General features: G+C 45.8%; 1 protein-coding gene across 2 annotated transcripts in view; it reads right to left on the reverse strand.

Annotated features, from left to right (window-relative positions):
- Window positions 1-1,144: 1,144 nt before the first annotated feature.
- Window positions 1,145-24,591, reverse strand: part of LOC118233849 (vasoactive intestinal polypeptide receptor 2-like) — an 81,618-nt gene continuing 58,171 nt past the window's right edge. The window contains exons 3-14 of one of the 2 annotated variants that reach the window (XM_035429869.1): window positions 20,514-20,621; window positions 17,308-17,399; window positions 11,191-11,288; window positions 10,684-10,816; window positions 9,712-9,862; window positions 8,995-9,055; window positions 7,285-7,354; window positions 6,205-6,296; window positions 5,158-5,284; window positions 4,821-4,862; window positions 3,391-3,582; window positions 1,145-3,028 (exon numbers count right to left, since the gene is read on the reverse strand). In XM_035429869.1, coding sequence (XP_035285760.1) covers window positions 3,400-3,582; window positions 4,821-4,862; window positions 5,158-5,284; window positions 6,205-6,296; window positions 7,285-7,354; window positions 8,995-9,055; window positions 9,712-9,862; window positions 10,684-10,816; window positions 11,191-11,288; window positions 17,308-17,399; window positions 20,514-20,621 — 1,157 coding nt within the window. In that variant the 3' untranslated portion in view covers window positions 1,145-3,028; window positions 3,391-3,399. Of the gene's footprint in view, window positions 3,029-3,364; window positions 3,583-4,820; window positions 4,863-5,157; window positions 5,285-6,204; window positions 6,297-7,284; window positions 7,355-8,994; window positions 9,056-9,711; window positions 9,863-10,683; window positions 10,817-11,190; window positions 11,289-17,307; window positions 17,400-20,513; window positions 20,622-24,591 lie in introns of those variants that run through there. The other variant, XM_035429868.1, reaches the window with a different exon arrangement.

Genomic DNA, 24,591 nt, shown 5'->3' on the forward strand with positions numbered 1-24,591 from the left:
TCATTACACCACAGCAACATAAAACCACTCTCCATTATGTAGCTACAGTATAGGAAATGGGTCAAGCAGTACAGTTTGAAAATAACAGTTAATTTATTGTTTTATGAAATGCCTAACGAAGGAGTTTTAAGAGATTAAGAGTTTAAAGAACGGATTCGCGACTAACGCCACAGCTGAACATCAAAACCGCGGATTGAAGCTGCACACCAAGCACACATTTCAGCTAGATAGCACTGCAATGCATTAAACATCATATTTTCTCAAAGAACAGCACGATACCCGACAGGCTCTGATATCAAGGGATGCCGATGCTCGAGCTGTAAAAAGCAGAACGTTTTGAAAGACTCCTTTTAAATTGTAGCTATAAAAATTGCACATAGATGGAATGATATTGAGTATCACATACTGTATAGGCATGGATTATTATTACTAGTAGCAGTATTAATAAGAACAACAATAATAATAATAATAATAGTGCACACATTCTCTTATGGTCCAAGCAAAAAGCCAAAATAAAAAGTTTAAGAAACACAAATGGAAAACGACATTTTCAGCGGTCGTTAAATGATTTTATTTTACAGGAGCGCAGGATGCACTCACCCTGTGGTAAGGGCTGTGCACAGTTAAGAGCTCTGTGCAGCACAGCCTTCTGCTTTGGTCAACAGCCATTCCTAAACTGGGGGGGTGAGGGGGGGGAATGAGGTGCTCAAACCCCACATTATCTACGGATGAGAAGCAGCCCAGAGCTCGGTAATAAAACACAAACGGGAGTCTGAATCCTCAGCGGGCGCTGAACTCTCTAAGCCCCCAGTCCTCCAGCCCCCCCAGTCCTCCAGTCCCGTCCTTCTCCAGCCCCTCAGTCCTCCACCCCCCCCGTCCTCCACCCCCCAGTCCTCTAGCCCCCAGTCCTCCAGCCCCCAGTCCTCCACCCCCCAGTCCTCCAGCCCCCCAGTCCCTAGCCCCTGTCCTCCACCCCCAAGTCCTCCAGCCCCCCAGTCCCTAGCCCCTGTCCTCCACCCCCCAGTCCTCCAGCCCCCAGTCCTCTAGCCCCCCTCCTCCAGCCCCCCCTGTCCTCCAGCCCCAGTCCTCCAGCCACCGTCCTCCAGCCCCCAGTCCCGTCCTCCAGCCCCCAGTCCTCCAGCCCCAGTCCTCCAGCCCCTCAGTCCTCCAGCCCCAGGCCTCCAGCCTGCCTGCACGTCTGACACCAATTAAAAACAGACACAAAAATTCAATAATGCCATTACCCCTCTGACCAGCATGGCACAGTACAGACTCCACTCAGTAGGTCACACACAATGTTTGCTTTAATTGTCCTGGTGGGGTGGGGGGGGGGAGGGAAAGTACAATAAAATTATAAAAAACAGATAACGCAGAACGTTCTCTATTTCAATACCGACACAAAGAAAACATCGCACATTTTTAAAAAATCCTACAAGAATAAACCTACTGCATTTGGCTATACACAGTCATGTGACTTTGATGCAATAATGAAACTTTATAGCTCTCTTTATATCGGTAATATTGTATCATTTATTTTGCCTGCTGTGTTATCCAGAAAGCAGTTGGTATTCTATACAGGAATCGGTTTATTATATAGCGCAAAATTAATATGACAATTCACATAATCAGAATAATTATTTGACGCAATTTGCTGTTTTTGATGTGTTTAACATATACAATGTGACGGCTGTCTTCAGAGACCTATTTTCTGTAAATACAAGGTCTCAGAAAGCATCACGTCACAGTGATTTATCAGATGCTCTTATCCAGAGCGACTTACACAACTCTCATTTTTACATAGAATCCATTTTTCACAGCTGGATATACACTGAATCAATTCAGGTTAAGCACCTTGCACAAGGGTACAACGGCAGTGTCCGACCTGGGATTCAAACCTGCAACCTTTGGGTTACAAGCCCAGTTGCTAAAGGCTAAACCATTATACTACACTGCCACTCAATCAGCCAATCACCTTTGAGCAACGGGAAGGGCCATTTTACAGCGGCTACTCGCGTGGATAGGCCACGGACAGATGTGGGGTAAACCGCCAACCTCACCACGATACAAGACGATCGATTCTCAAGAAACCATTCAATGCGTCCACGAACATCTCGCTTTTTAGCAGACGAGCAATTATGTGGTGCGATGTACTTGTTTAGGGGTGGCCAATTCCGGTCCTGGGGGGCTGGGGTGCACGCAGGTATTTGTTCCCACACATAACCCCGGCTAAACGAGCTAACTGGCTATATACACCAGCACCGGTTCACTCATAGACTCGATCACACTAAGAGGCTTTATGTAGGGATACAAGAACAGTCTTTGGCTATCAGTCGTCCGCTTACCAAGAAATGTAGCTAACAGGTCAGATGGCCTGAATGGTGAATAAGTAAATACAGCCAGAAGTTGGCATGAAAACCACGAATGAATCCGGCCCTCGCTGCCCACCTCTGTACTTCTGGGTCCTGATACGCACACTCTCCCTCTCTCTTTCTCCCTCTCTTTCTCTCTCTCCGCTAGAAAACAGGGGCAGTGGGCTGTGACTGTCCTCCCAGGGCACACGAGGGGGGGGGGGGGGGCGGGGTGTGGAGCACCAACAGAACGAATGTCAGGATTAATACGGGATTATCAATTAAAGTCAGACGCGGCCACATCTTTTAATTTCCCCAAGCGTTGGTGAAACGAGCGAAACGGATCGATTCCGACTCCCAGAATCGATTCAGCGTTTGGGCTGACGGACGCCCGCGGCCCCGGGTAACGATCACTGATTCTGTCAGATAAAGATGCGGGACGGGGAACGCTCGATCCGCGCGTGAAGCCTGGGAGAGGGACGAGACAGGGTCCTGGTGTAACGGGACAGGGTTCTGGGGTCACAGGACGGGGTCGTGGGGTCAGAGGACGGGGTCCTGGTGTAACGAGACGGGGTCCTGGGGTCACAGGACAGGGTCCTGGGGTCACTTGACAGGGTCCTGGCGTAACGGGGCGAGGTCGTGGGGTCACAAGTCGGGGTGGTGGGGTCGTGGGGTCACAGGTCGGGGTCGTGGGGTCACAGGACAGGGTCGTGGGGTCACAGGACAGGGTCGTGGGGTCACAGGTCGGGTGGTGGGGTCGTGGGATCACAGGACAGGGTCGTGGGGTCGTGGGATCACAGGACAGGGTCGTGGGGTCACAGGACAGGGTCGTGGGGTCACAGGTCGGGGTGGTGGGGTCGTGGGGTCACAGGTCGGGGTGGTGGGGTCAGGTCGTGGGGTCACAGGTCGGGGTGGTGGGGTCGTGGGGTCACAGGTCGGGGTGGTGGGGTCATAGGTCGAGGTGGTGGGGTCGTGGGGTCACAGGTCGGGGTGGTGGGGTCGTGGGGTCACAGGTCGTGGGGTCACAGGTCGGGGTGGTGGGGTCGTGGGGTCACAGGTCGGTGGTCTCGGTCTGCAGGAGGGACTGGGCGCGGGTGTTCCGGTGGAAGTGCGCGGTGCTGTCGATGCTGTCGGTGCCGTTGCGGTACGTGGTGGACCCCGGGCGCCGGGGGCCCCGGCTGCTCAGGCACTCCAAACTCAGGCTCCGCCACTTCCTCTTCAGCTCCCCCTGCACCTGCGCCCCCGCAGCCCCCCAGGGATGAAAAACACAGCTCTGTGACCCACTCTACACAACCCCCCAGCAACAAAACACACCTGAGCTCCTTATCCACTCTACACAACCCCCCAGGAGCAAAACACACCTGAGCTCCTTATCCACTCTACACAACCCCCCAGGAGCAAAACACACCTGAGCTCCTTATCCACTCTACACAACCCCCCAGGAGCAAACAAATAGGAGAAATAAATATCCTGCAATAAACAGACTTTTTTTGTTGTATATTTGCTGTGTGCGTTTCCCTATTAGCTTGCCTTCGTTATGTGCATTTTTAATAAAATCTATAAAGCATAAATAATAAGCGTACTGTCGGATTTTAAAAATCTTCTGCAGTCATCAAAACTAACCCCCCCCCACAACCTTTTTCTGTTTGTCATGAACACAAGGACCACTTAAAGAGTTTAAGTCAGACTTCAGAACACAGGCAACGAAACCAACAAAGGCCTAGGGATATGTGTGTGTGTGTGTGTGTGTGTGTGCCTGTGCGTGCGTGTGTGTGTGCACGTGTGTGCATGAGTGTGTTATTAAGACAATACAGCAGTGATGGTGTTTGTCTGCCTGGGGGCTGGAGAGAATAGTTGTACTCAAACACCCCTCCCAAATAAAAATAAAAAAAGTATGTAAAATAAAGGGCCCTGAATACTAAATTTGTCGTCAGTCTTCCTTTGAATTTGACTTTGTAAGGACCGCAAGTTTTACTTCAATTCAGTGAACTGTGTATGAGTCAGAAACAGCCTCCTTTTCTAACAAGTCAAGGACAAAAAGTTAATGACAAGTGTTCACTGAGTCCAGATCAGATCCAGGCCTTTGAGTGCGTAATAAACATCGCTGAGTCTTATTCATCCGACTTGCATAAAGGAGTGAAGTGTAGAGAACGCACGGCAAAAAGAAAACCCGTTTAAAAAGCTTTCTGAACAGACGCAGAGTCGCAGTCAATGACACAGAGATCACGCACTGCGCACGCAGCCCATAGTAACGAATAACCAATCCTGTGCGACTAAACTCACTTTGTGGCACTCAGACACCCCAAAGATATCTGCAGATAAAAGGTGAGAATGGAGCCTTAGATAATTTGCTCGCGCGCACGGGGATGTGTCAGATACATCAGCCAGGCTGCTGAATCAATGCTGAAGACTCTCATCCATCCACTCGAGCGATTTTTTTATTTCGAATGTCAGCGGAGAGAAAACACTTACCTCGCTGTTCAGAAAACAATACAGGATGGCCACAACCAGGCCCTGCAAGTAAAGAAGCTCAAATTAACACGCCAGCCCGTAAAACAAAAGCAAAAAAGTTAAGACGTACATCAGTCCTTAGAGAAAGACTCACACTGTCACATTTACCCAGTTCAGTATTCTTCCTGAAGAGATAAGAGAATAATTACCTCGCACAATGCTACAGCAGCTGTGCCCCACCAGATTTAAACCCGCAACCTCTACGATACCAGCCCCAGCTCCCTGGTCATTATTCAGCACTATATAGCACCCGGGTCTCCATTCCTGCACAGCTTTGTGGGAAATGTAGTCACGCTACCTGAAAGGATCCCAGAGCCAGATCGAAAAATATTTTGCACTGCTCCAGGGACTCGTTGAGAGAGACGAAGATGACGTAGTGCACTCCGAACAGAGGGATCAGCAACAGCGTGGACTTGGCCAGCCTCCTGAAAACACACACACACACAAACACACACACGCACCATTATTCATATTTTAAAAATCAAAGGCCTAGAAGCATCTGCTAAGATCAGTACAAAAACCATTTAAAACAGGAGCTGAAACGTGCTCACCTAAACAATAACGACATCTGCTCCGTAAATCGAGCATGGTTAAGAAGCAGAGTTTCCTCTCGTTTTAAGCATGCAAGCTCACACCTGCCCGCACTCCACAGCGAAGGGGGGGGAGGAAACAGAGGAACGCTCTGGTGACTGAATTTGGGTTTCCCTTTCCCCCCTGTCCGTATGACCGCAGTTTGGCTGTGGGACGATGTCAGAGCTGACCTCCCAGCAGCTCGTATACCGGCTCACACACAGTACACTGCTGCGCTGTAGTGATAGTATGGCATATTCAGTGCGTTTTCAGTGCACTGATTCTGCATAAGGGGAGAGCAGCCTGGTGGGCTAGCTGAGCACAGACTTTATCAGGTTCCGACTCCTGCTTCTCCAGCTGCTCTCATGTTGACAGTTGGGGCCCACTGCATGATGGGAGTTGAGCCAGCTAGTCAACAGAAACCCTCTGTGAGCATCTACAACATCCATCACCATGCACAAACACTGTCTGGGGCCAAAAAAACAAAACACTGACTAAAATGGAAATAATATTTAGAAAGGGTTATAAAACTCCATTCCAGCTGATGAGGAATGTCTGTGTTTTGTCAGGCTACTTCTCATAAGTTTTATTTTTCTAATTTGAATGAGACACAAAAAAGCTGGTGCCTAAAAATCGTTACTATGGCGAAAGTTGTAATGTATAAACCCATTTCCTCATTGTTCCACAGTTTAACACATTTTATTTTTCCAAAGGACAAGTCCATTATGAATGTTTTTGTTGTAAAACAAGCGTTTTCTTAGCGAAGAACACACACCTGTACTGTGACTGATCGTTGCCTCCTACATCAGGGCACCTCAGCTTCTGCACCAGGATTCTTATTATACTAATGAACAGGATGAAATTCACCTGGGGAGAGAGACAAGGAGCCATCATTACATCCTGGGAACGAATCACGCTTCTGTGAAAAGTTCATACTAAGCTGTTCAACTCAAGACAACAATTCAGAACATGTTCAGCTGTTTTCTCTAATGGAAACCGGCACATTCTATGATGCATGATCAGGAATTGTGTCTGGGCTCAGCAAAAGAAAAACTGTAAAAAGTTCACGTGTCAACACAACACAAGAAGCAACAAAAAAAACCTGCACTCAACACATATTAGTAAAAGACTACAAAAAGGCTGAACTTGCTTAAATAGGTTTGATAAGATGAAGTGGAAGCACAAGGCACACATAAGTCAGTCACATGTGGTTCAGCAGGGCCTTTATTTAACACAGCGTCATTAACTCCTCCCTCTGTGATCCCTGTCCAATCAGAAGAGCGCAGACAAGCACACGCTCTCCTCCCGTGCGTATGACGTCAGCCGCACGACAGCCGCAACACAGTTGAAAATCTCACCCCCCCCAACCCCCCCAACCCCCCGGTGCTTCAGAGTCAAACTCCGCCCGTGGGTGAGATGCCGCCATCCTGGCCGACGCCCGAGACGACTCTGCCCCGCCCTGTGGAGCTGCAGGCCGACTCTGCCCCGCCCTGTGGAGCTGCAGGACGACTCTGCCCCACCCTGTGGAGCTGCAGGCCGCCGTCACAGCTTTTCACCTGAGTGAACCTCTGCTTATTTGTGCCATCTGCCAATTTCAGGGGTTTTCTTTGCTCTTTTTTTCCCCCCAGTGCAGGTTCTTTAGTTCCTTTAAAAAAGCGACGATGCAGCAAATCTGAGCCCAGCATGACATTGAGTTTTTGGCTGAATAAAAGCATGCGTTACACACTCCTCTGAACACACACACTCATGTAATCTCACGGTGATGAACAGGCAGGCCTCATGCTGCTGGACGCCCAGGTAACAGCGCTCGGGTACGGACGTGAAGAGTAAGAGGTCTCAGTGCCGGTCCACCTACCATGATGGAGAACACGATGGGCCCATTGATCACCCAGATGGGAACCGGGTTCTCGTTAATCTCCCAGCATCTGAACAAATGTGCAAATGAGGAAATACAGTAATGGTTCAGAACAGTCCTATACACTGACTGACAGTCTGTAAGACGCTTGTGCCAGTTAGCAATGCTGTAACAGTTTTTCCCTACCACATGTTAATTTCGAATCATTTCCCTTGTTTGTGAATTATGACATATATTATTATATTTAGGTGACTGTGGCATGTTGTCAGGAACAGCCACTGTGCTGGGTAATGACTGAGCAAAAAAGACCCAGACACAAAACAGAAAAACAGTCACTAAAATTTTGGCATTTCAAAACAATGACTGAAGAGTTTAAGGTTGTAACCCGGGATCTAGAGCAGTGGTAAACTACGCTGTTCCTGGAGATCCACCTCGGTTCTCATTTCAGCCCAAATTTGGCACACACGACTCTACTAATTAGCAGGAGAACAAAATCTCTAGCTGTTGAATGAGGTGAAGCTTTGTTAGGGTTGCAGTGAAAGCCTGCAGGATGGTAGATCTCCAGGAACAGGGTTGGGCAGCCCTGCTCTAGCTGTTGAATGAGGTGTGCTTTGTTAGGGTTGGAGTGAAAACCTACAGGATGGTAGATCTGCAGGAACAGGGTTGGGCAGCCCTGCTCCAGCTGTTGAACGAGGTGTGCCTTGTTAGGGTTGCAGTGAAAGCCTGCAGGACTTTGGTTCTCCAGAAACAGGGTTCATTACCACTGAGGGCACATTACTCCAGAGGGTCGAGGAGAGCAAAACCACAAAATGGCCCCCGGAAACCACCCAGTCTAATCCCAACGCACTCAAGACTCCGCCCTTCTGACAGGTTTAACAAAGGCAACAGGCTACACCTGAGTTAACAGCCAATCAGCCTCAGGGGAGCATGCCTGTGTGTGTGGCTGCTGCTGTCCAAAGGGCCTATAGGCCTGTGGGATGGAACAGGCACAGCTGGCAGCAGCCAATCAGGAGAAGCCTCCCTCTTTGCTCCGCCTTCCTCCACCCCACCCTCCCAGCATAGCAGCCTTGTATTTATTCGGTTTCATTTGTGTGTGTGTGATAGGAACCTCCGCACTATTACACCGGTGTTTAGGAGTGAACGTAGACATTTTCAGGAACATATTAATGAGCCTTTTAGTCTGACGGGCAGGCGTTCATTACAATCACTTTTTCATTTGCTCAGCCAGGTTTTATAAGTGCTTGTCATTTGATTGCTGAAGCTTTAGATTGTCAGTAAAGAACCTGCAATCAGGTCCACTGTCTCTCTATCGATTCCAGCGTTCCCGAAGTAATTCAATCACGCGCCGTGACAACACAATCGCGGGACGTCGACGTCTGCAGGACTCGGAGCGGATCGTTAGAAACGACGCAGAAACGACTCGCATCAGCGATGAATCCGTCCGCAGCTCGCACGCCTTTCTCCAAACAGCGAGACCGTTTCACCATCCGCCACGCGAAGACGCGCAGGTCATTCTAAATGGTTTTTAGTTCATTTGCGCAAAAGTTTAATATTTCAGTTGGGAAAGAGCTCCAAAGAGTGGTGCAAATGAAGGAGAGGGGAGAACCCCAAAAGGATTCCCCCCCCCCCCCCCCCCCCCAACAATATTATTTACAATATTTACAATTCAAATGAACAGTTTGCAGATGTAGAGAGTGAAACAGTTCTTACCCAGTATCTTCAAAGTAAATTCTTGTCATGGTCCATGCAAACACGAACACTGTTGGGAACCCTAAATAAGACAATGAAATATCATCAGCTCATGAACACATCTTTACTGTTTCCTGCACATAATGTAGCATTTAGACACCCCTCCTTAAATGTACCCGTTGATTAGTAATTTCTTATCAAAGAAAACCTCTCGCATTTCTACAGACAATACTTGTACAATACTTATTCATACCACTGATAAAAACCTTAATGGTCCACTTACCAGAGATTCATCACCTTGATGGTCCACTAATCAGATTTATCACGGATTACAGTAAAATAATTACAACAGGCCTTTAAAACTTTTAAAAGTTCTTGTAGCCAGGAGCATGTTGAAGAGGACTATAAAACACTATGTGAATGTTTTCAAACAGAGCCTCCACTAAGAGGACATTACAGGTACGGTGACCAATAGGGTGACAAAACTAAACTAGCCACGCCCATTTTACCATGATCCCCCACTTGCTTTTACTCAATGAACCACATGACCCCACCATCGACCTATCACCGCCATGCGAACGAAACATCTCCCAGGTAAGCAATGCAGGGCCAGCGACCCCTTCAATGGATGCAACATTCAAAACACAACACAGTGTTCCGTCCATTGAAAAAGCCCCCTGGTTCTTCTCCATCTCCAGCGCGTAGGAACAGGAATTAAAAGGTAAAAGCAGAGCTCACCCCAGCCGATCAGGAGATAGACGACGAAGTGTCTGTTCTCGGAGAATATCACCATGAGGAGCGTGTGGAGATACAGGCCTTCCACCAGCAGCCAGAAGAAGTTGGCCATGATGAAGTAGTGGAAGACCACCAGGCTGGCTTTGCATCCGACCTGGAGCGCCATCCGGAGAATTTAAATATCAGCAACACACAACATAACATAACATAGCGACGAGAACAGGCCCTTCAGCCCAACAATGCTCACCATTTTCCTAAATTAGCCACCGATTCCTGCTTGTGGTTTTAATTTCCTCTGTTCATGCAAATGTATACGCTTGTGTGTATTAACATGCAAATATATATATTCAAATGTATATTCTTAGGCCACATTTCCAACTGCCATCTGAGAGTGATGCCATTTTTATCAGCGGTGCAGTCAAATGGCTGACTCAGTCACTGAACAGTGTCTCTGTTCATATGAACGCACTCTCTGCAACATTATTCATGTAACAATGCCCAGTATACTGCTCTTACAATATACAGTATACAATATACTGCTCTTAGGCATACAAATGTGCCATCAATTATAGTACACTGCCTTTAGCCATATAGCAGTGCCCTTAGTCACAGAAAAGCACAGTTAGGTATATCACTTATAGGCAGTTTTTAGGTATATTAGTTCCCTTGGTCATATAATCATACTCATAGTCAAATATCAGTCTCTTAAATCATAAAATATATTGTCCTTAAATCACAGGACAGTGCTCGTAATCATACTACATAGTGGTCACAGTCATAGAACAGCTCAGCCATAAGGATATGCCCTCAGTCAGTGTATCAGAGCCCTTGTATGTATATCAGCGGCTTGGGTCACATGACGACAGGGTCCTCCGATATACAGCCACTCCCCTCAGTAGAAGCAGTAACCATGACGATCGGTTTGTCCCACAGACTGGGCTTCAAAGCGCGCGGATCAGAGCGGACAGGACTAACCAGAGACGTCTGATCCGAGCACTGAGCATTGTGGGAAAACAGGATGTGGTCTTTCACCAGAACGGCCACCGCCCTCAGGATGAAGGAGAAGAAGAGGTTCAGGTGGATGTAATTCCTCGTGCAGTGGAGTTTTCTGCATGTGGGAAATATTAAACGCAGTTGGCATTTTTTGTGATTTACTTCATTTTTTAAAATCATAGGTATGATGTAAATGCACTATAGTCCCAGACTTGGCATCCTCACCTCACCTCGCCCTGCCCCCCCCCCTCCCCTCCCCCAATCCGCCCCAATTCCCCCCACCCCACACACCCCACATCCCACATAGGATTAGAAATGGACAGGCATCTTAGAAATAAATTAATAAATATTCACAGTATCAGCTGTAAATCAACCTTATGAAAATATAAGGATTTATTTTATTAATTTTTTTTTTTTTGCATTTTCAGGAGAACCACATAACAGCTTAAGCCGAAAAACAGAAAAAAATAAAAAATCATTCACGCTCACCTAAACAGACAAAGGATTGCACTTCCTGTGGTGAGAGCGATCAGGGATAAGCAGTGTCCCAGGGTGTAAAGTGCCTTCACCACCGTGTAAAACACCAGCTGCAAGAGAAGATAAACCCATTCAGAAGACAGCTCAGAAAAGGCCTCGTGCATCGGCCGTTTCACGCTGTATTTGTAAATCGACCGTTATTTGCGCTACGTATAAACGGGGTAGCGTCCGCGGGTTTCAATCACAGCCGGTGATAGCCAGCGCCGCACAGCCAGAGCTGTGATTCGTCCGTTGAGCTTTGAAAACCAAAGTCCGCAGCAGAGGTAGCTAATCGCATTCTTACAGCTTCTCCGGGAGTGACTTCATGTTCTAAAGTACATGTCCACAGGCACAACTCCTGTCTCCGAACCGAGAAGCTCTCTGGAGGCATAACGTCGCTACATAAGCTAGCAACTCGTGCATTTTCTTGCTTTAAGACCATAAACGCTCCGATCCTCGAATGATAAAGCCGGCAGGTTGTCAGAAACTTCTCAAACTTTCTTAGAAGTCCTTCATCTCACATAAAAACGGCTCGGGTCGATCGAATGCCCACAGTAAATCTGGAAAAATTATTTTGAAAAAACGGCAGAAAGTGAACTGCCCCTTTGAAGTCCTACATGTGAAATCCGCAGGCCGACGACTGCGCGCTGTACGAGCGGCTTCCCGTCTACCTGGGAGGCAGACATGTTCACAGCACAGCGAATCGCGGAGAGAATTTCAAACGAAAAGCCACTGCCAATGTGAGGCTGGGGAGACTGGTGGCAGCTACTGTTCCATAACCGGGCTCATCCGTGGAGATCACTGCTCCAGAAAGCCTTTAGGAATGTATCGTTCTGTTCTGCTTGTGAGGGTTTCATTATTTTTTTGGTATGCCACTTTTCATAAGTTTGACTTTTTTTTTTTTTTTTTTTTTTACTCAAGAGAAAGCAGTCATCCCTTGATTTTATTAGCTAATAACTGCTCTCCCTCCCTCAACTGATGTGTGGCGAGCGTTCGGGCGCAAAATGGCTGCCGTGCGTCACCCCTGTGGGTGCTACACACTCGTGGTGGTTAAGGTGAGTTACTCAAAGTGTTTTACAGTGATGAGAGGGTATCTGGAAAAGTGTTATATAAATGCAATTCTTTATTAGTTTCGTTCAAATTTCTTAGAAGCAAGCTTGGCTTTTGTAATGGTACTTTTGCCCAAAACTGCACCTAACAAACTTGTAGGCCCTACATAACCAGTAAAATAAACGGAAAATAATCACAGATGGCGATCTATCTCTTTAAAAAGTTCTGAGTGCAGCGAGAATTGCACAGCTTGCATTTTCGGATTTTCCCCTGCAAGCTGCCGTTGTTCCGAAACCAATGTTGCTTCTGTCTGGACGCTGATTTCCGTCACCACTGTGCACAAAACAAGCCTTCGTTCAACAACAGCAGTTATCCCAACATGTCCGCTGTGATATCCACGGCTGCAGAAGGCTTGTTTCGTGCACAGTGGAGAGGAAAAATAAACATACACACACACACACACACACACACACACACACACACACACACACACACACACACACACACACACACACACACACACACACACACACACACACACACACACACACACACACACACACACACACACACACACACACACACACACACACACACACACACACACACACACACACACACACACACACACACACACACACCACACTAAGCACACATCAACATCACACCAGTTGCTCACATATGGCACTTAATGTTATGAATTAGGTCTCTGTGCTTACACTGGTAACTTGGCATAGTCTCCACTTTGTCTAAGGTTTTTTTTTTTATGAGTCATTGTGAAGGAGGACATCTGGGAAATGCCTAAATGTTAAATGCAAACCATCACTAAAGCTGCTATTATAAACAACTTGCATGGGTGCGTTTCCTCAAAAATCATATAAATTTGTTTTGACAATGTCCTGCCGTGTACACTGAATACAAAAACTTGAGTACGCAAAAATGTAGATATTACATTTAGCTATGGATACAAAATAGGTACATATATACAATAAAACAAAAGGAAATTTCTTATGAATCCATATTAGTCTCATTTGGAAAATCATCTTCAGTGAATTCGGTTTTTCAGGCTAAATAATGCAGAATACCCTAAAACCCCCGTTCAGGTGTATCGTAATTCATATGAACAAAGAATGAACAATGTTGTGCAAGTACAAAACTAAAGTATGATATCTGAATTAATGTTCAAAGGATTTGGACAGCCATCACGACAGCTAGGCTGACTGGAGGTCTGTGATGAAGCTGGATGTTAGCAGTTAAAAATTTTAAACAAACTTCACATCACCTGTGTCCTCAACTTGTCCAGACGGGCATCTAATCTGTCAATCAAGGGCACTGTTCTGAATCTTTTCATTTATCTCAAATCGTTTTATTTGACCTAAAAAAAATCCTCTCCGTTTAAATAAATGACAGCCTTGAAACCTTACCTGTCATTTCAAGTAACATTTTTCTCCAGCTACCTAAAAATCCTCCCCTCTATCGGATTTCCAACAACTAGTGAAAAGTATCATCATCTCCTAAGTTAAGTTTGTCAAAGTCAAAATAATTATGTAGAACTATTCCAAATGAAAAGATGTGGGCATCATATTTATGACTGTAGATTTAAAAAATGTGTTATTTATACTCAACAGAACCTTATGCCTTTAATAATTCATGCCAGGTTTCAAGACGTTCATAGTTGGCTAGTACCTTCACGGAAAATGTTCAGTATGTTTAGAATGAGATAAAAAAAAATACTGGCAACTCCAGGCAATCTAACTTATCTTGACATGTTTCTCTTTGTATTTAGGATTGAAAAATTCTAAAGGGAATAAACATTTCCATATTTGCAAAGTGGACACTGAGGTCCCTGCCCTCATACATTCACAACAAGTGTTTAAATATAAATATGGATGACAGCCAGAGGGTATGTCACAAAGAGGGAATAAGGATCTTGCCTGCTAACTTTCAAAAATACTTTGTTTGATGACATCTGATTGGATGAAATCCCAAGTTATTTGGTTACTGACAGATATTAAATACATATGATATCATATACTATAACTGATATTACTGACACTGTTTTACATTGGTGTATGTGACTGGCTCAGAGCATGCAACCCAAAACATACATATGTTAACATAAATGGCTGGGTCTGGCTGTTAGCTGTTTCCATAGTTACCGTATTTCCTGGGAAATAATAATAAAGTATATAACAATATGGCTGTTACCCAGTTATGAGACCTCTGCCCTTACTTCAGCAAAACCAAGGAATGCATCAACATAGAGTAGTAAAAAAAAAGATGTACACAATTTGACTTTTTTTGTTTTTTTTGTTTTGCATAAGTGGGCCTGAAGTTAAGCATTTAAAAATCCTACATTGTAGCAACATATCAGCTTATATTAAGTTAAAAAGCTGGAATCTGAAGAATGAGAAGACCGTTAAATTAAAAAATTGTGGTTTGTGGCTGAACGGGAGGAGTTCATGTGATTTGTAACTGAAAGTAAAAATTCCTGTTATTGACCAAAGAGTGCAAGAAGCGACGATTCATCGAGGCAAAAGTGTGACTGTTATGATTTACTTTTAAAAAACAAACTTATTTTGTGACTGATTTTGTGAGGATAAATCCTGTGGAGTTTTTTCTCCTTTCTTTTTAAAAAGGTCGCCGAAAACTGGGCTTTGTCAGTTATGTCGCCATGGAAACTGCCTTCCAGCAAGATCACAAAGTGGTAATGATTTAAAAGATTGACCACTGCAGCCGCACATATCGAGTTTGCTCATCAAAAGGAAATGGCATTTCGTCAGAAGGGCAGAGCCTCAACTCACTGAATGGAACTCTGTGGGGAAAATTGCAAACAGATCTTCCTGTAAGAGAATTTTATGGTCTAGGGTTTGAGTTTAGTCACAATAAGACAGAGGTAAAACTGCCGGTCTCTAAATAACAGCCATTGTGACTGATAACCTCTAACGAGCCCACAGGGATAAATGAGGTAAAGAGATGGGAGGTTGCGATGGCAGGTGTGGCTCCTGTTTAAGACTTCTGGTCAGGCTGTACTGCTGGAGAATGCCTTTCTGTTCAGGCCTGATAGAGCTGGGATATTAAAACAGGGATCAGAAAGAGGGCGACATTATTTCACTCAGCAGAACTTTGAGAGTAGCTCCACCAATCAGAGAGAAAGTTGAAAACAACCACAAAACAACTTCAGTGGTGACTGGTTCGGCGGATGTTGGCTAGGCATCATGGGATCCCTTGCAGGAATTATGCAAGGAAGTAGTTGCAGGAAGTAGTGAGAAGGAATTGACCAATCACCCATGTGCTCTGTGATTGGTGGAGCTGGTCTCAGGCTCAGCTGTGCTGCCTGTAAGGAAGGCTGCTGTCCATGGTTCTGAAGGTCTCTTCATTGACATAGGCCAGAGGACTACAGAGGTAAATTAGCTTATAGCTAATCATTCATTATCTGAATTGTATGGTAAACACTGCACAGTGTCCATTTGAATTCAACTACTAACTTAATGGCATAAAAGTAACAGTTTTATTTGCCCATTCCCCTACCTAGGGTCACACTAGCTGGGAGTTATTAATCAAAAGTTTGGCCATTTCAGTTTTTATTATTTTCACCGTGCAATCCAAAAGAAAACATTGATTTTATGTCACTCTAGTGTACAATAAAGCCTTCTATTTTTTAATCGCTGTAGTTGAGCTTTCAACTGGATAAGGAATCACATGGTTAGAAATGTTACAGCCTGACTTTTTTGTTGTTGTTATTGATCATTGATTGAGTCGCGAGAGGGCGGATCCTCACACGGCAGCCACATCAGCGGGCGCGGTCCACCGTAGCCGATGGTCTTGCACACCGTCGTCTCACCTCAGGCTAGTTCTCTCACGCGTGGGCGTGTCCGGGTCGGCACTTGAAAAGCGCCAGTAGAGTTCTGTCCTCTCTCACAGACGGATGCACTCGCTACGCAATCGCCTCGCCGCTGCACGCTACAACCACTACAGACACACAGCTCGGGGCACCACGGGGGGGGGGGCTTAAACAACTTGGGCGTCAGGGTAGTACAATGGGTAAGGAACTGGTCTGGTAACCTAAAGGTCACAGGTTCGATTCCCGGGTATGACACTGCCATTGTACCCTTGAGCAAGGTACTGAACCTGCATTGCTTCAGTGTAAGTTGCTCTGGATAAGAGAGTCTGCTAAATGTCTGTGATATAATGACTTGCTTAAGGCACACAGACTGTGTCCACAAGCTACAAATATCTGCTGGGACCGAATTTATATCCCAAAAATTTCTGTCGGACTCTGTGACGGTACACATTGCCATAGCAGCAGACTTGACGGACAGCTCGCGGGCACGCTCCTGAAGCTCTGATACCCTGTGCTGTGCCCCAGATGGCAGGGTGCCCAGCAGCCTGGCAGGACGATGGCAGGGGGAATTACCACCTCACCCACTTCCAGGAACAAAAAAACCTCTAAACAACTCAACTGTGCCCAGAGTCTGTGCTGTGGAGGTGCACATTACTCACACCCAGACTTTCAGGTAAACTTCTGTGGAACTTCACTTCAGACATGATTTCACAAACACACACACACAAAAACAAACCCCGGAAGAATTTTATCACCATCAAACTGCACCCAAACCAAGGTATTATTAAATAAGTTAATAACATGTACTAGGTTCAGTCAGGTACAGTATGCGACCAATGTATTGTTCTTTATCCAGCTGTATCCTCAAATGAATGGTTTCAATCATGATTTGTTTTCACCTCTGAATTGCCAATGAAGTTCATTTTAGTTGGAACTGAGTGTTGATTCAGATTTCCTGATGGTGTTGCATGTAATTGTAGGTGAGTGTTCAGGACAAGCGTTGACCGAACCTGAGCCACAGTGAGTTGAATGGCCTGTGTGCTGAAAGTTTGGAGCCACAGTGAGTTGAATGGCCTGTGTACTGAAAGTTTGGAGCCACAGTGAGTTGAATAGCCTGTGTGCTGAAAGTGTGGAGCCACAGTGAGTTGAATGGCCTGTGTGCTGAAAGTTTGGACTCCTAGCAGTGAAATGCTCACCTTGTCATGCCGTGTGTCACTCCCACAGGCGCTGGTTATGTTGGGAAAAACGTCAGACCAGCCGTCAGCCGTGCAGTTCTTACTGATATATCCTGAGGGAAGGGGAAAGTTTGGTCATCCTCGTCCGGAAATAAATCACCCTCCTCCCCCCTTCCCCCCACCCCCCAGCCCGCCACTCATCAAAGATCACAAACTCAAATCCTAGAGGGCTGCCACTCTTTGATGTGCTCCTGCATCCAAGTGCTTAATTTAAGTCACTGTTTGGCGAGACAGTCCGCACACCATGTTTCCAAGGTCTTAACTGGCTGCTGATTGAAAGGAAACCACAAAAACCAGCGGAGAGACAGCGCCCCCTCCAGGACTGGAGTTAAACCTGCACACACAGCGCCCCCTCCAGGACTGGAGTTAAACCTGCACACACAGCGCCCCCTCCAGGACTGGAGTTAAACCTGCACACACAGCGCCCCCTCCAGGACTGGAGTTAAACCTGCACACACAGCGTCCCCTCCAGGAGTGGAGTTAAACCTGCACACACAGCGCCCCCTCCAGGACTGGAGTAAAACCTGCAGACACTGCGGCCCTGCAGGACTGGAGTTAAACCTGCACACACAGTGCCCCCTCCAGGACTGGAGTTAAACCTGCACGCACAGTGCCCCCTCCAGGACTGGAGTTAAACCTGCACGCACAGTGCCCCCTCCAGGACTGGAGTTTGAGACCCCGGCTATAGATGACAGATTTGACAGATGACAGTCAATTTTGAATCCTGGAGGACTGCAGTATCCGGTGGTTTTCTGTGACTTTCAGCACTTATACATTTAACCCTTTGATTGGCTAAAGAGTTCCTTATAATTCTCCGTACCTTTACTCTGTATCAATCAATCTTTATGTTTCGCTCATTTCGTACAACTGAAAGCAATACAACGCATTTCACGGCCTAACCTGGCAGCTGACTGAAAGGAAACCAGAGGAACCTGCAGACATGGCAGGCCTCCAGAACTGGAGTCCAATATCCCTGCTTCGCATGCATTTCAAAATGGCCTCCTGTTTGCAGAGACACACACAGGACTCTGTGAGCTCATCACAGCTCAGATCGGCCCAGACACCGAGCTCACACTGCGAGCTCACGGGCAGAGTCCTCTCCGTCTGGGATTCCGGGATTAATCAGGAAAACATTCGCTGTCCTGTTTTTTTTTTTTTTTTTTTTTTTTTTTTTTACGGAGCACGTCTACATGACAGGGATCAGAACGAGGGGGAAAAACATGAATAAATGTGACGGGGTGTGACTGGCAGTTGCGAGGTCTTCTTGCGGGCTGTGAGTGACCTTAACACTTTACTCAGCTCGAGACCCGCAGCTGTAAAGAAGACGACTCCTCCGTCAACACCCTCTCAAACATCTGTGAGCTGCTGTCTGGGATGGACGAAGGAGAATTTAACATGGATTTCTTTCGCCCCCATGAAATATTTCAGCCGGTAGTTTGGCTAATGCCTGGAATATTTTGATGCATGATATCACCGTGAATAAATGAATGCATTTATTTGACAATTTGAAAACAAGATTTCATAAGACTGCATAGCAGACAGTAATCCTTTAAAAGCATCTGAACATAGACATGTCAAAAACATCCAATTCATTACGGTTAATGCAACACAGATGGATATGACAGGACAACACATTCAGCACAGGACAGACAGCATACTGGCAGATTATATTAGTATATATAATAAGCTGTACTGTATGTGTTTTGTGCTTGTGGAGCAGTGACCCTCCCTGACTCCTGGCTGCAGTTTAGCAGGTTCACCCCCCCCACCCCACCCCACCCCACCCCACCCCCTTCCCGCTGCGATACCTCCGCAGCGACGCTCCCCAGCGGGTGCCGGCGAGGATAAACACACCCTTCAGTGGAGGGCTGGAGAGGCTGAGCCGGCTCGGGGCGTCCGAGGCATGTTTTCCCCTCCGGAGGAGGATATAAACACGGCGCGGTACAAAAGCGCGGGGAACGGGTGCGGTGGCAGGGGAATGTAAACACTGGCAGAGCGCACTAATCTTCACGGCCCCCCCGGTGCATTCTGGGAAGGGCCAGAGGTGGCCCGGAGGAACGGTGTTTTTTTTTTATGAGAGCTCCCAAATTTGGACGGTTGTTTACAGGACCGCTGTCTGGCGCTACTGGCTTATCGGTCAGCGGTTGCCATAGCAGCTCGCTGATGACGGGTAAAATGTGCAGGACATGTAGGGGCATCCCCTGAATGGGACAAAGCTTTTTTTGGGTAAACGGCACGTCCCAGCACCCGGCTCATACAGAGACTGCGGGCAGCTCTAGAGTAGAGCCCGTCTGCCACCCCGTGCTCTGGAGACTGTTACCACCACACAGCCTCCCCCTCCCTCTCTCTCTCTCTCTCTCTCTCTCTCTCTCTCTGGGATACGTCTGTCTCTGTTTTCTCTCAGTCTCGCTCTCTCTCTCACTGCTGGAGGCTGTGGAATAAATCCTGGAATAACTCTAAATTTTAGCATTTTTCATTTTCATTATATTTCTGTAACTGTACGCAGAGAAAATGCAAATGCATGGCTGTATTGGCATTGCCTTTTTTGGTTAAGATACAGAAACTCCAAAACTGTGATACTCTGGAGAAACTCTCTGTAGAAATATTCTTTTTCCTTCCAAATCATTTTGTCCTCCCTCATTTATACCCAAAATTCAGACAGGCTGATCAATGCGTCGAGGAAGTGAGACAAATTGGCTGGATTTAAGAGGCAGATCTTTGTGTCTGTGTAATCCTGGCCTCCCTCAGTACAACCCAGCCTCTCAGCCTCCCTAACCCAGCGCTCAGTTCAGCCCAGCCTCTCAGCCTCCGTAACCCAGCGCTCAGTCCTCCTCCCCAGCCTCTCAGCCTCCCTAACCCAGCGCTCAGTCCAGCCCAGCCTCCGTAACCCAGCGCTCAGTCCTCCTCCCCAGCCTCTCAGCCTCCCTAACCCAGCTCTCAGTCCAGCCCAGCCTCCCTAACCCAGTGCTCAGTCCAGCCCAGCCTCCCTAACCCAGCTCTCAGTCCAGCCCAGCCTCCCTAACCCAGCGCCCAGTCTTCCTTCCCAGCCTCTCAGTCTCCCTAACCCAGCGCTCAGTCCGGTTTTCATTTTACACTGGTTTAAAAACCTTTTTTTTTTTTTTTTACACATGACTGAAAACCAATAGGAGAGGATGAAGACTTTGTACCGTTTCTACCGAAGAAAGTTTTGAGAACTCGTGGGCAGGGGATGGTGACCGTTGCTCCGATCTCAGCACGGTCCCAACACGATATGTTGTCCCAGAGTCCTTTGCACCCTGTAGTAAAAAAAAAAAAAAAAAAAAGAATCATGATCAGTTCTGTTCTATTCTAGTGATTCCTCTCTGCTTTCCGCATATACAGGACTGCTGATTATTTCTTAATCTTTCTTTGGCTTCTTTCCTGTTGTGCTTTTTTAATCTGTATTCTGAAGCACTCTGTAACTTTGTTTTGAAATATGCTAAATAATTAATGATTATTATTAAAATAAAACATACATTAAAAAAAAATTTCTAAATATTGAAATTATCAATCTATTGCATCTATTCAAGGTGAAACCTAAAGAATAAAACCTTCAAACTCATCAGAAGAAACCTATAATTTTTTTCTCTTTTATCAGTTCAGTGATACTTTGTATTACATACAAACACACAACTTTACATACGCAGACAATGGCTCGAATTCATATCAGTACAAGTTGAATCAATACTTTTTTTCTTCTGCCAAACTAAATTCATTTTTGGCTATTTCTGAACTCACAGCATTTGTGAAGCTAAACATGAAGATGAAGAAGTCTATTTGCATTAAATGCTCTGCAACGTTGATGACGAATGTTTATTTGTGCTCAGGGTAAAGAGAGCGAGTTTGAGGGATCTCGGGGTCGTCCTGCACACTTGTGTGTGCTGGGCCACTTCAGTGGTTACAGAATGAGATTTATAAAAAATAAGAAAGCAAGCATACATTTTCTTTTTACCAATCTTTGTGTTTTTAAATTAGAGTGCCTGAAGATTGTTTACGCCTAATCATTCTCTTTCTCACGAATGGATGTGTTTGATAGTGACAGTGTTTTGTGGGGAAAGATGATCATTACCCTATCTTCAGAATAATTGCAGGCCAAGAGAAAACAGGCAGCCAAAGATTTTGTGCAAATTGTGCCCTTAATCGTTGTTGTCTTATTATTATTACTATCATTATTATTATTGTAAAGGAAAACTCTGGAAAGCTCCTACCACTTGGTCCCTGTGATCTGATATTGTGTTCTCATATCGCACTACTTCTGTAAGTTTGTTCTTTAAAGTGATTCATTCGGGTTACCCTCACTGGAGTGCTGCTCTCTCTCTTAAATAACACCTGGTTTGTGGGGACATCAAACCTCAGCTACATCCCATTCGCTTTCTTTTAAATTAACACTTGACTGGTTTGTGGGGACATCGAACCTCAGCTACATCCCATTCTCTCTCTCTCTTAAATTAGGCTAACACTTAACTGGCTTGTGGGGACATCGAACCTCAGCTACATCCTATTCTCTCTCTCTCTCTTAAATTAACACCTAACTGGTTTGCGGGGACATCAAACTTAAAGAGGCCCTTCACATATCTTTGCCCAAATTAAAGCCAAAAATATGGTTTTAATTTCTCTGCTGCTTAAAAAGAATAAGAACCCCTTTGACTGTACTCATTATAGGCCCATCTCTCTCCTTAATTCTGGACAGTTCGGACAAGTGCATTTCTTCTTTAGCGCACCCAGACCAAGCAGGTTTTACTAAAGGTCGTCTAGCATCGGATAACATTTGTAGTCTCTCACACACAATAGATTTGGGGCCCAAAACAGACACAATCTTGCGCAGTTCTCTCCAGATGCCCAGAAGGCCTTTGGTTGACTGGACTGGAATGACTTCAGTTATTTTTAAAACACTTTGGTATTTGGGCCTGGATTCCACATGGTCCACACGTTATATGTCCCAGATTGCTTCATACCCAAACTAGACATGCAGGTGCTCCTCTAGGTCTCGTCTCGGTCCACCAAACACGGTCTTCCTTCATCTCCTGTTCTGTTACCCCTGCCCTTGGAACCTCCTGCTCAATCAATCAAGGAACACCCCTGGATTACCCCTGATATATCAAAGATTCAAGGTAAAGCCCTTAAAAGCCTTAGTTTGGGCTACACGTTGCCCACTCCCCCAGCATGGGAACTAAAAGGTTTTACCCATCAGTGCTGTCTGATCAGGCCTAATCTTTCTACGATTACTCAAAGATACAGACAAATGCAACATCTGTTCCACCCACTGAAATTGGGTCCTTTATGCTGATGCTTTGGTACTGTGATACCATTGCTGCTCTTTTGGGTTTCTAAAAAATCACAGAAAGGAGAATACTCCTTGCAGCTGCAACTGCTGCCAAGAAAACTATTGATTTATTCAAGACTTGGATTGTTTGTTAAAACGGCATACTGCACCTAGAGAGATCTACAGCAAAGTTAAACAGGTGCAAACAGCTCTACTCTGGATCAGTTATTAGTGCCTACCAGTCATCACGGCCTGAGTAGAGACGTCCCGGATTGGTTGGCGGGTTTACCTTCCTGCCAGTGATTCTGGAGAGGGGATCCCAATCAGCTGCCATTATTTGACCAAGTACCGTCAGCACCGCCAACACAAGTTGTGTTGATTTAGTTTGAGTAGCTCTCTGTGCCCTAAATGCTGCGAGGTGAAGTGGCCCTAGAGTGATAAGACTGATTGGCGCTCGCAGAGTCTGGCCTCATTCCCCCGTTTACTAGGAGGACTATGGCCCGCCCCTCCTTTTCTTAGTTTATTCATCCATTTATCCTTCACCCTTTCCCAACTTATTCATTCACTCATTCACTTACTGTCTCCCGCACTCACTCACTGCCCCGTCTCCCCTCACCTTTCACTGCATCACTACGCGGACCAATCAATCATATTTCTGCAAATCGATAAGTTCTGCTCTCCTTCTGGCAGTGTCTTCACCTGCAGTCTCCTCGTTTTTTTGCCTTTCTTTTATACTTTCATTTTATCTTTTATTCTTGTATGACAGAGACTGCTCCCGTATGGGTGATGTGCAGGTTAAAAATACACACATTTTTAACATTTTCTTTCTAATGTCATTGGGTATACCTTCGATCAATATTTTGACGTTTGTCAGGACGTTTAGTATTTTGGAATCTAATAAATAATTACATGTATATTTTAAATAACTTACAAGTAAATGCACTTGTTACACAACCAAGTTTGGCAAATAAGTGGCTGTTGAACTTTGAAAAAAAGTTTGCAAAAATTGTTTTCCAGGGGTCAAATGTTCACTCTATTGCAACCTAGGACTTCATCAGATATTCCCTGAGATAAGAGAAAAGGGAACTGAAAGTATGTATGATAACAGAGTGCCTTTCCGTTCCCTTTTCTCTTATCTCAGCGAATATCTGATGAAGTCCTAGGTTGCAAAAGAGTGAACATTTGACCTCTGGAAAACAATTTTTGCAAACTTTTTTTCAAAGTTCAACAGCCACTTATTTGCCAAACTTGGTTGTGTAACAAGTGCATTTACTTGTAAGTTATTTAAAATATATATGTAATTATTTATTAGATTCCAAAATACTAAACATCCTGACAAATGTCAAAATATTGATCGAAGGTATACCCAATGACATTAGAAAGAAAATGTTAAAAATGTGCGTCCTTCCCTTGCTTCAGTGTACATGTCAAATGACTCATTAGCTTTAACAGCGTTTCTCAGAACCTGTTATCCAGAGGGGCGTACAAATGCAAACACAGGAGCAAAGGCCGTGGATCGAGGTGCAGCGAGAGGAACAGCGAGCTCACCAAGGGCCGACTCGCTTAACACCCCTGTGGAACATTAGAGTTAAACAAACAAACAACGTCAAACGTTATTGTCGCGCAAACAAAACGAACGGGCATTTTGGGACTGGGAAAAGGACCGCAACATCTGATTGGTGGAGGAGCGGTCTAAAGAGGCGGGACTTCCGTCCGCATCACAAGACGGACGACGTCTCGGCTGTCGCGACTGCGGAGAGAGGCTCATTCTGTCACCGATAGGCCAGAACAGACAGGAAGTGCTGGCTCGGAGGAGGAGGAAGTTGCGGAACTGTGTGGTCTGGCTGCTAGTTAAGCCACTTAAATAAATGACTCATTAAGCCATGGAGATGTAGTATCACAAGATGGCCTAGATCTGAACATTAGCCCGTCTGTCAGCAGCGTCCAATCAGGGGCGTCCAATC

Source organism: Anguilla anguilla, chromosome 8 (genome assembly GCF_013347855.1).
Source record: "Anguilla anguilla isolate fAngAng1 chromosome 8, fAngAng1.pri, whole genome shotgun sequence".
Classification (NCBI taxonomy): domain Eukaryota; kingdom Metazoa; phylum Chordata; class Actinopteri; order Anguilliformes; family Anguillidae; genus Anguilla; species Anguilla anguilla.